This window comes from Dunckerocampus dactyliophorus, chromosome 18 (assembly GCF_027744805.1).
Source record: "Dunckerocampus dactyliophorus isolate RoL2022-P2 chromosome 18, RoL_Ddac_1.1, whole genome shotgun sequence".
Taxonomy (NCBI): Eukaryota; Metazoa; Chordata; class Actinopteri; order Syngnathiformes; family Syngnathidae; genus Dunckerocampus; species Dunckerocampus dactyliophorus.
In genome coordinates, this window is record NC_072836.1 from 12416107 (window position 1) to 12428126 (window position 12020).

At 46.6% G+C, this 12020-nt stretch overlaps 1 protein-coding gene across 1 annotated transcript; it reads right to left on the reverse strand.

Moving 5' to 3' along the window:
• Positions 1 to 5549: 5549 nt before the first annotated feature.
• On the reverse strand, positions 5550 to 6801 carry LOC129171364 (uncharacterized). Its single transcript, XM_054759946.1, has 2 exons — positions 6698 to 6801; positions 5550 to 6641 (listed from the first exon to the last, which is right to left on the reverse strand). Exons 1-2 carry the CDS (start codon positions 6722 to 6724, stop codon positions 6048 to 6050), a joined length of 621 nt encoding a protein of 206 aa, XP_054615921.1. The 5' UTR covers positions 6725 to 6801; the 3' UTR covers positions 5550 to 6047.
• Positions 6802 to 12020: the final 5219 nt, after the last annotated feature.

Genomic DNA, 12020 nt, shown 5'->3' on the forward strand with positions numbered 1-12020 from the left:
CAGGAAGTGTGGCTATCGTCCCGGGACCTACCTCTGGCGGGTACTTGCAGAAAGCTGGCTCCGAGATTCGTGGGTCCCTACCAAGTGGAAGGCATTATCAGAAAGTCCTCCGTCAGACTGAAACTTCCAACGTCACTAAACGTTCATCCGGTCTTCCATGTTTCCCACCTAAAGCCAGTCCAAACCAGTCCCTGGTGCCCTCCGTCCGAGGCGCCTCCACCGCCGCGCAATGGCCAGATCCTACACAGTGAGAGCCATTTTAGACTCGAGAAAGAGGGGTAGAGGGATGCAGTACCTGGTAGACTGGGAGGGATATGGACCCAAGGAGCGCTCTTGGGTGGCCCGCTCCTGTATCCTTGATCCATCCCTCATCCGTGAATTCCACTCGTCTCATCCCAACAAGCCAGGCATTCCGCCAGGGGGCGTCTTATAAGAGAGAGTGATACTGTCATGTTCTGTGTGCTGTGCTGCTGCCCTCTCTCTGTCCTGTGTGGCAGTGCACCCCTTCCGCCTCCTGAGGGCTAAGTGACACATTTGCAGCTCATCAGGAGCTGCCTTCTTAAGCAGCAGGCTCAGATTGTTGCCAACCTTCCGTCGACACAGGCTCATCTCAGCAGTGTTCCCTACCCCCGCCCCTCCGAAATCATTGCACTGCATTTGCTGACTAAGTGACAATACGCACACAAAATGAGCTGAAAACCCCATGACGACCATATGATTAGGAACACTCAGACAGTTTAAGGCGGCCGAAGAGATGGACCAGCTATTGCAATTCTATTTGGTTTTAGTCGGTGCCCGTCCCCACCTGCATTGCACTGCATTTGTTAACTGACTATATGTAAACAAATTGAGCAGAATAACGGTATGGGGGCCATATGATTAGGAGCACTCAGTCAGTTTAAGGGGACCGCAGGAGATGGACCAGCTATTGTAGCTCTATTTGGTTTTAGTCTGTTCGTGGATTGGGACACTCAACCACACTTAAGAATTCCCTGGAAAATAACAGTAAGGTGAAGGCAGCACAAGCCAGCTCTTTAACAGTATTTTTACTGTGAAATGATATTACGGCTTATTACTGTAGTAGTGAAATACAGTATGTTTCTGTATTTGTTTCATTTTATAGTAAAGTACTGGCAGCACAGATGCCAGCGCTTTACCGTTATTTTACCGTGTTTGTACTGTGAAATTATTTTACAGCTTATTACTGTTTCGGTGGAATACGGGAGAGTTTTATATCTTTTCTATTTGCAGTGAAGTACTGGTAGCAGAGGTGCCAGCAGTATACTGTAAATTTACAGTTTCCACACTGTTGAGTGTTGACCAATTGACCAAGAACTAGCTGATGTGCTTGCTGACATATTTAACCTGTCGCTTGCACAAGCGTCTGTACCGACCTGCTTTAAGTCCACCACCATAGTGCCCGTACCCAAGAAGAGCAACTTGACCTGCTTAAATGACTATCGCCCTATAGCACTCACTCCTATTGTTATGAAGTGCTTTGAAAGAATAGTCATGACCCACATCAAAAAGAGCATCTCGGCAACTGTGGACCCTCTACAGTTTGCATATCGCCAGAACCGGTCCACGGATGATGCAGTCAACACTGCCATCCACACAGCCCTTTCTCACCTACAGGGCCAGGACACATACTGTATGTCAGAATGCTATTTATAGGCTATAGCTCTGCTTTTAACACAGTCAGCCCCCACAAACTCACAAATAAGCTCCTCACACTCCTCACCCTAACTGGGTTTGGCATGTCCACCAAAATCCTTAGTTGCTTCGACAGATCGAAAGTGTCCTTACAGCCTCCATCACTGTTTGGTACGGTAACTGTACAACACGTGATAGGAAGGCACTCCAGCGGGTGATCAAGACCTCACAGAACATTGTTGGGGCAGCCCTCCCCTCACTGCAAGACATTTATAAATCTAGAGTCCTACGCAGAACACACAACCTCATCAAGGACAGCACACATCCACAACACTCATTATTCACACTCTTACCGTCAGGCAGACGCTACAGGAGTTTGAAGTCCAGGACCACAAGACTGGCAAACAGCTTTTACCCACAGGCCATCAGGCTTCTCAACGAAGCACTCACACACACCGCACGCAACAGGCGCACACACTCATAGCACTTTTATTTATTTATTTGTATTATTTATTTGTATTAATGTCTCTTCTGTTGTTGTTGCTTAATTTATTGGTATTTATGTTTCTTATGTTCTTATTCTTTTCTTGTGTTTTCTTTCTTTTCTTGGGAGAATGAACAGATTAAGAATTTCATTGCATATAAAACTGCCTGTTTTACTATGCATATGACAATAAAACTCTTGAATCTTGAATCTCTTGAATTTCACAGCCTGCAGTAAAAGTAAAATGCAGTATATTTGAGTGATGCTGCTGACTTTTTCCATTGCCCTGCACCATTTGGAGAGCACAATAAACACCCCAAAAGTTATCTTTTTGACCCCACCATGTTTTTTCCTCAATGTAAAATTTCACTCTTTCCGCTTGACAGGCATAATACAGTGACTCAGCACTTTAGAATGTCTAAAATCTAATTTTTTACTACAATCCAAATTAAAGCAGTTCTGTGGGCTACAGAGAAATACTTAAACGTATGCTGAATAATCAAACAATATACAAATGATATAAATCACACAAATATGTATTTAAACAGGCAGTGTCAACATAAATACTTGAAAAGACACAAAAGTTACTGTAACTGTTTCCATACAATTACAATTACAATTAGTAATCTGCACTGAGTGGCTAATAGAGATTACTGTAATAAAGACTAATACAAACTTTAAAAATATTTGATTAATGCTCAAAAGGCAATCAAAAGGCAATTTAAATGATCTATCATGTCTAAATTTTCTCCAATGGATTCCCTGCTTTCCACACATATGCATCACTAAGAATATTTGATACTATGTATCAATAACATTTGTAAAACACACTTTTCCAAGATTTTTAAAATTACCATTATGAAAATACACATCAGTAACAATTTGTTGAAAATAGACAGTTGCAACATTTGGGAAGGAACTGTAGGTACTGTAAGCTGTTTTCCCCCCTTTTAAAAAGTCATGTGAGATACAAATTTGTTTGATCAAAAAGCAGATATCTGCAGTACTTTACTGAATTTACTGTAATGTATAATCAGCTGTCTATGGAACTATAAAAACGTTTCAATTAATGACAACATTTGTGGAAAAACGCTATCTAGAGAGTTTCACCTCTTAAAATTGTCCTGTGAGGTTCATCTTTTACCTATTAAAAAGTGGTCTCTTAGGGAGGCACCTCTTCTACTTCTTAAAGGGTTCCTGACATGATTCATCAACTTTGCTTAAATATGCAAAATATGGTTTGTTCTATTTATGTTCTACATTCTTCCATTGTGAAAGACAACAATAAATACAAAAAATTATATTTATAGTTCATGGCGCTACCCATGACAAGCTAGCTCTCGCAGCTCAGCCTCATTCCCAGAAGTGACAGCATCGGGATACTCAAACATGGTGGTGTACGAGACAGAGGATGGTTACAGTGATTATAGCCAAGATTTGAGCCATTTCGCGGAGGAAGAAACATTTGGAGATGAAATACAGAACCTGCAGAACATGGATTTAAGTCTTAAAGGAAAAGCGCACAGTTTTTGAAACATGAACACGTCGTTCTCGTTTCTGTGCATTTTAAAGATTAACAGAACAGATTAAAAAATAGACAGCTCATTACTGTACGTATGGGATATACTTATTCCTCCTATAAAGTAATCTGAAAAAATTTCCAAAAAGCGTCAACAATGCTCCGTGTGTAATGTAATGTGACATGTATATTAACCAAGCTACAGCAACATTGTTATGATTATTAACGTTGTTATGCCGATCGAACTACATTACTGGCGTATTGACACTTAGCCATAACACACCAGCTAGCTACTAGCTTCACCACAGACCTGTCCGAAGCGCATCAGACGCCTCAAACCACTACAAAAAGGTGAGGCTACAGTACATACACTGCTCAAAAAAAAATAGAGGAACACTTCAAAAACACATCAGATCTAAACGGGGAAAAATGATCTTGAATATCTTTCCTGATAATAAGTGGGTGATGTATTAGTAACAAAATGATGCCACATAATTTGATAGAAATGAAAATGATCACCCTATAGAGGGGGGGGAAATCAAAGACACCCCAAAAATGAAAGTGAAAAAATGATGCAGCACACTGGTCCATTTAGCTAAAATGTCATTGTAGCAACTCAAAATGATTCTCAGTAGTTTGTGTGGCCCCCACGTGCTTGTACGCATGCCTGACAATGTCGGGGCATGCTCCTAATGAGACTACAGATGGTGTCTTGGGGCATCTCCTCCCAGATCTGGACCAGGGCATCAATGAGCTCCTAGACAGTCTGAGGAGCAACCTGGCAGAGGTGTTCTATTGGGTTTAGGTTTTTTTTTAGCAGTATATTTGAGCCGACACCACTGCTACTGTGTTTTTATTTCTGAGTTTGGAAAAGTTAATGCTAGGTGTAGGTGTTGCATTCTACGACGTAGTTATGTGAAATCAATTCACCGAGAGTTCCGGTAATGCTTAGAATGGCTGAAATACACAAAATGCTGTAAATATTACATGTTATTATCATTACATTATTATATTATTACATAATGAATGTAACGGTTACCACATGCTTACAGCAGGAATAGAAATCCATAAAACCTTGTTGGAGGTTTTTTTTATAGCGGTCTGTATAGGCGGCATATGTGAATCCCATTACGTGCACTACTGAGCGGTCGCTTTTTATCTGTTTTAATATCTTTAAAACGCACAGAAAAGAGAAAGACGTGGTTATTTCTCACATAAGGATTGTAGATGACAGGCACAATTCCAAAAACGTGCACTTTTCGTTGAAGACATGGAGATGAAGATTGGTCACCTTCAAAACACAGAATGTTAAAGTGTAAATATCTCTGGAGTTGCTTATCCTTCATTGATTGTTTTAAATTGGCTTATTATTGAGCGTAAAGAGGTCTTTATAGCCTGTTTGATTGGATATTTGCCTACACATCGAGGATGAATTTTCGCCACGGCCAGCCCCTGTCCCCCACAGTATATTGCGGTGAAAATATGTTTATATATCATGTATAATTTATTTTGACGAGAAATATACTGAACCAAGACCACCATCTACCTGGAGAAGCGTTTGCTTACTCTGCTTTAGCTGAGAGGTGTCACTCCGATGTTGTCACATCTGGAAATGAGACTGAACAGCAAGCTCGTTTGACATGGCTGGTGCCATCAACTACTGTATAAAAGCCTTTTTTGTGATTTACCGTTCATTTTCAAAACCACTGCAGAACATAATTACAAACAAGATATAACATGTTTAAGCAAAGTTGCCTTAATCATATCAGGGACCCTTTAAAAGAGTTCTATGACATAAGCTTTACCTTTCAAGAATAGTAAGGTAAAGCTTGTGTGAGGGAGAGATTGTGAGGTATTGGCCGGCATGAGGATCCCAAGATGCGAGAGCCAGCAGGTGGTGCAATAGGATTTATTACAAAAAGATGCAAACAGAGGAGCCAAAAACAGAGACTAAACAAAGTACAACAAAAGATCACCCGGAGGAGTCACGGGGAGAAAACACTCTAAAGCTAAACTAAAGGAGCTACCAAAAAAGGTGAGGCAGACCGGCAAGGACTATAACTACACTAACAGAAAACACTAGCAGCAGCACTGGGCTAGGCAAAACTGAATACACACCGCAGCAGGCAAGCGTGAGGAAAAAGGTAACAAAAGAAGCAGCAGGACGCTGGAGGAACTGCAGGTTGAAGCGCAGGAGGTAACTTGTACGTCGTGGTGTGTCAGAGAAGAGCTACAATGAACTGGCACCACACTGCAGGAGCCTGCTGCTTATCAATTGTCCTCCTTAAGGAGTTGCAGGTGTGCCAGGAGGGAACTGGGTGGTAGGAGGTGCACTGAAACACAGAGCAGAGGGAGAGAGAGCAGCACACAATTCCTAACAGTACCCCCCTTTTATACGACGCCCCCTGGCGGCATACCTGGTTTGTTCGGGTGAGACGAGTGGAAGTCACGGACAAGGGATGGGTCCAGGATACAGGAGCGGGACACCCAGGAGCGCTCCTCAGGGCCATACCCCTCCCAATCCATCAGGTACTGCACACCCCTCCCCCTTCTTCTCACGTCAAAGATGGCTCTCACGGTGTATGCTGGCTGGCCATCAATGATGCGCGGAGGAGGCGGAGCCTCGGCAGGAGGGCACAGCGGGCTGGTGCTCACTGGTTTGAGGTGGGAAACGTGGAAAACCGGGTGAACCTTGAAGGAGGGCGGCAGCTTCAGTCTTACAGCGGATGGGTTGATGATGGCCTCAATGGGATAAAGTCCGACGAATCTTGGGGCGAGTTTTCTATTGGTGCCCGCCAAGGGGAGGTCCCGGGCCGAGAGCCACACCTTCTGTCCACGACGGTAGGTGGATGCCGGAGTTCTGCACCGGTCCGCCAGTTGTTTGTTGCGGGCGGCGGTGCGGGACAAAGCGGCACAGGTGTCTCGCCAGATGCGGTGGGCCCGCCGGAGGTGTAGGTGTAGCGCTGGGATGGCAATCTCGGCTTCCTGGGAAGGAAACAGGGGGGGTTGGAAACCATAAGCTGCTTTGAACGGTGACATACCTGTGGCCGTGCTGATCTGGGAATCATGGGCGTATTCGACCCAGGGGAGGTGCGTGGCCCAGGCGGAGGGGTGCCGGTGGCAGACGCAGCAAAGAGCCGCTTCCATGTCCTGATTGGCCCGCTCTGTCTGGCCGTTCGACTGGGGATGGTATCCCGAGGTGAGGCTGGCCTTGGTGCCCAGTGCTTTGCAGAAGCCCTTCAGACGCAGGATGTGAATTGGGGCCCTCTGTCGGAGACGATGTCCATGGGGATGCCGTGGAGGCGAAACACGTGTTGTACAAGCAGGTGGGCCATCTCCGGTGAGGATGGGAGCTTCGGCAAAGCTATGAGGTGTGACATCTTGGAGAACCTATCAATGATGTTGAGAATGACGGAGTTGCCGCGCGAGGAGGCCAACCCCGTGACGAAGTCCAGCACGATGTGGGACCATGGGCGTGGCGGCACAGGCAGTGGTTGCAGCCTGGTTGCTTCTGGCTGCAACAAAGCTTTTTATGTCGGCGGACATCGACGGCCACCAAAATCTCTGAGCGGTCAGGAAATGTGTTCGTCTGATTCCAGGGTGGCATGATTTTCTTGGAGGAGTGAGCCAATTGAAGAACTTCAGACCTGAGTGCGTTGGGGACAAACAATTTACCTGCGGGGCACCCCTCCGGTACGTCCGTGTCAGCAGTGGCCTCAGATACGCGTCTCTCCACCTCCCACTGGATCGCGCCCAGCAGTTTGGCCACAGGTACTATGGGTTCAAGAATGTTAGTGTCCGCTGGGCTGAAGATCCGGGACAATGCGTCAGGTTTGGTGCTCTGGGATCCGGGTCTGTACGTGATTGTGAAATTAAAACGTGTGAGGAATAGTGACCAGCGTGCCTGGCGGGAGTTCAGTCTGTGCGCTGAGTGGATGTAGGACAAGTTCTTGTGATCTGTGATTACCACAACCGGATTGGCGGCGCCCTCCAGCCAATGTCTCCACTCCCTCAGCGTGAGCACGATGGCCAGCGGTTCCCCACGTCATAATTTCTTTCAGCTGGTGTGAGGCGGCGCAAGAAGAACGCACATGGGTGCAGCCTCTGGTCGACCGGGGACCTCTGGGAGAGCACAGCGCCCACTCCTGTATCAGACGCATCCATGTCAACAATGAACTGTAATGAAGGGTCAGGACGGGTTAATAAGGGTGCCAAAAAAAACAGATGAGTTTTTTGAAAGCTTTCTCCGCCTCCGGGGTCCATTAACCGATGTGAGCCTGGTCAGAGGTCCGCCATACGGCTGAAGTCGCGGATAAACTTCTGGTAGAAGTTTGCAAACCCCAAGAACCTCTGTAGGTACTTCTTTGATGTGGGAGAAGGCCTGGATTTTGGCGGGATTGGCTCGAAGTTGGCCCTTCTCTACTATGAACCCCAAAAACGTGACGGAAGCGGAGTGGAATTCACACTTTTCAGCATTTTCAAACAGCTGATTCTCAAGGAGGCGTTGGAGGACCTGTCGCACATGGTGCTCGTGCTCCTGCAAGGTATTGGAAAAAATTTGGATGTCGCTAAAACAATGTTGGCCAATCATATCTCTCAAAAAATCATTAATCAGGCATTGGAATACCACGGGAGCGTTGGTGAGTCCGAACGGCATGACGGAATATTCATAGTGCCCCAACGGGGTATTAAACGCCGTCTTCCACTCGTCCCCCTCCCGTATGCGCACCAGGTGATATGCGTTGCGCAAGTCTAGCTTGGTGAAAATCTTAGCCGTGTGCAAGGCTGAGTCCATTAAAGGTAGGGGGTATTTATTCTTGTGTATGATGTCGTTTAATCCCCTAAAATCTATGCAGGGACGGAGTGAGCCATCCAAAAATGGCCACAAAGAAAAAAATGGCCCCCAATGGGGATGACGAGGGGCGAATGTGACCTGCCGCCAGAGCTGAGGAGATGTCCTCGCATAGCGCCTTTTGTTCCGGCCCGGAGATATTGTATAACTTGGCGCAAGGCAAGGGCGGGTCAGGCAGTAATTTTATTGTGCAATCATATGGCCAGTGTGGCGGCAGGCTCAGAGCCGAATCCTTGCTTAAAAACCCAGCGCAGGTCGTGGTAAGCCTTGGGTACCCCAGAGAGGTCTATGAGAGTGGAAAAAGCCTTAGAAGGGTTCCCCCGTGTGAATGGCAGACCGCAAGCACCATGCGTAACATCTCCCACCCCACGTGACTATCTTCCCCTGTTCCCAGTCAACCACGGGATTATGAAGGCGGAGCCATGGAATACTTAGGACTACCGGAGCGGCTTGGGAAGGTATAATGTAGAAGCGTATCGCTTCGTGGTGGTTTCCTGATAATAGAAGTGACAGCGAGTGAGTCTGATGTGTTACTGTGGCTAGTGTTATCCCATCAAGGGAACGAACCTCCCTGGGTTTGTGTAACCTAATTATAGAAATGTTGTCTGTCTTCACAAACCCTGAGTCCATAAACGACTCGTCTTCCCCGGAGTCAATAAGAGCCACGACGGGAATCTGTCCCCTTCCTCCCGTAAGTGTCCCACAAAGCTGGAGCCTATGAGTCGTCGGAGGAGAGTCACTATGAGCCCCGCCCCTAGCTTTATACTCACTAGGATGAGCGTCAGGATGATCCCGGCTGGCCTGTCGATCCACTGGAGGTGACTTGAGTCGTCACGGGGACTGATCCGGGCACCGCGCCAGTCGATGATCGGCCTCGCGGCAGTAAAGGCGCAATTGGAGTTGTCGCCGGCGGTTGTGTTCGGACGTCGACAGGCGCCGCCCTCCCAGCTGCATCGGTTCCCCGTGTGGTGAGGGATCCCTGGTGAGTTCCTTGGGGCCTGAGGTCCGACTTTCCGGATACATGGAGGGTGTCCGGCGCAGCGGGGTTCCTGCCTTGCCTCTGTAGTCCCTTTCCTCCAAATACTCGCGGTCACGCTCTCGCAGCCGGTTGTCAAGCCGGGTAGCGAGGTTGATGAGCTGGTCGAGGGTAACAGTGTCATCCTTTACTGCCAGCTCATCCTTGATGCGGGGGTGTAACGCCTTCCGGAATATGCCGCGTAGTGCGATCCTGTCGTAGCTGCTTTCGGCGGCTAGGACCCGGAAGTCCACGGAGAATTCAGCTACAGACCTACCCCGCTGTCAGAGGTTGAGAAGGGGGCTTCCCGCTTCGCGACTCCTGATGGGGTGGTCAAACACCTTGAACATCTCCTCCAAAAAGAGGGTAAAAGAGGAGCACACTGCTGGCATTGAACGGCTTATGGCCATGGCCCACGCGGCTGCTTTGTCAGTTAAGAGGCTCATCACAAAAGCTACTCTGGAACTGTCCGTGGCTTACGTGTGAGGCTGCTGGTCAAAAACCAGGGTACATTGGTGCAAGAACTGCTCGCCTGTCTCACCAGAGAACCTAGGAGGGGCTGGGATGCTAGGCTCGCGACGAGGCACGAGGGGAAAGTCTGTGGTGGGTGTTTGCTGCACTCGCTGGTCCAAGTGTTGTAGTCCGGTGGATAAGGAGGCGAGGGCCTTCCTTATTTCTTTCATAGAGCGGTGGTGATCACCCACTACTTGCCCATGGGCTGCGTGGAAATGGTCCAGCTCCATGGGATCCATGTAGGCCAGTTCGTTCTGTGAGGTATTGGCCTGCGGCCGGCACGAGGATCCCAAGATGCGAGGGCTAGCAGGTGGTGCAATAGGATTTATTACAAAAAGATAAAAACAGAGGAGCCAAAAACAGGGACTAAACAAAATACAACAAAAGATCACCCGGAGAAGTCACGGGGAGAAAACACACTAGAGCTAAACTAAAGGAGCTACCGAAAAAGGTGAGGCAGACCGGCAAGGACTATAACTACACTAACAGAAAACACTAGCAGCAGCACTGGGCTAGGCAAAACTGAATACACACCGCAGCAGGCAAGCGTGAGGAAAAAGGTAACAAAAGGAGCAGCAGGATGCTGAAGCAGGGTGCTGGAGGATCTGCAGGTTGAAGCGCAGGAGGTAACTGGTGCGTCATGGTCTGTCAGAGAAGAGCTACAACGAACTGGCACCACGCTGCAAAAGCCTGCTGCTTATCAATTGTCCTCCCTAACGAGTTGCAGGTGTGCCAGGAGGGAACTGGGTGGTAAGAGGTGCGCTGAAACACAGAGCAGAGGGAGAGAGAGCAGCGCACAATTCCTAACAGAGATGTTCGTCACAATCCTCGTTCTTCTTCTGGCTTTATTCTAGCACCTGCCACGAAAAAACAACAAAAAACAGTGAATAACTCAGGGACAATAATAACAATAACAAACAATGCAACACAGGAACATTATTACATGCTTCTAAAGTTTAAAATATCAGTCTTTTATGGTTTAATGTTGTAATGTCACCTTGTCAGAACAACATGAGAAATTGAAAGCTCACTGACCTATATGAAGTCTACCAGATTCTTCAGTATAGTGTGGAGACGTGCATTATCTGCTGCAGACTTCTGGACCATCACACTGCCCTTCTTGGGGACACCCTTTCCTCTGGTGGCCTTTGATCCTCTCTCTGGATTGACACCAATGAAGCGCCTGAAATCAGAACAGTCTATGACAGGGGTCTTGAATTAAAATTGAGTAAGGTCTGTTTATGCAATTTTTTCAGCGCCAAGGCCCAAACCTCATTTTGTCTTACATTGCATCAAACAGACTAGCTTATATGAATATGAAATGTAATGAAACCCCGCAATTCAACACAACACAATTATCTTGGCACCTAAATTACATTTTAAAGAAAACAGGACCAGAGTTCACCTAAATAAAACGTTTGACTGTACAAACAATGAATGAACACAGGCGGTTTATTTTTAAGTTAAATAACACCACGTCGGTTGCTCTGAAGATATTATAATTTAATAAGTGTCTCCTTAACAGAAAAGCTGTAACAGTACATCCTCTTTGATATTTTCTTGGTTGTGACATTGTGATTTGCCTGATGTTGTCACATAATTTGTTTACCTTTGAGTAGATCTCAGCAGCAAAAGCACTCCTTCACAACTCTCCCGTCTGTGAAAGATGTTATGTTTTGCTCCAATATCCACAAATTGCAAAAATCGTTACACGTCAAGTAAAAGTTGTTTTACCGAACAAGAATTGTTAGCTTACTTGCCTGAATTACAGTGTAAAAAAGTTCAAACTAAGTAAAATAAAAAAGTAAAATAAAACTCACCGCATCATCTCTGTTAGTCATTTCACTGTTTTATCTCCCACCAACTGTAATTCACTCCTAATATTCCCTTAACCATTCTGCTAGATGTAAATACTTTCTAGCTCTAAAACGTACACATCATCCCCTTGCTGGCGTTGCTTGGCTGTGCTAGCATTAAGTGCAAC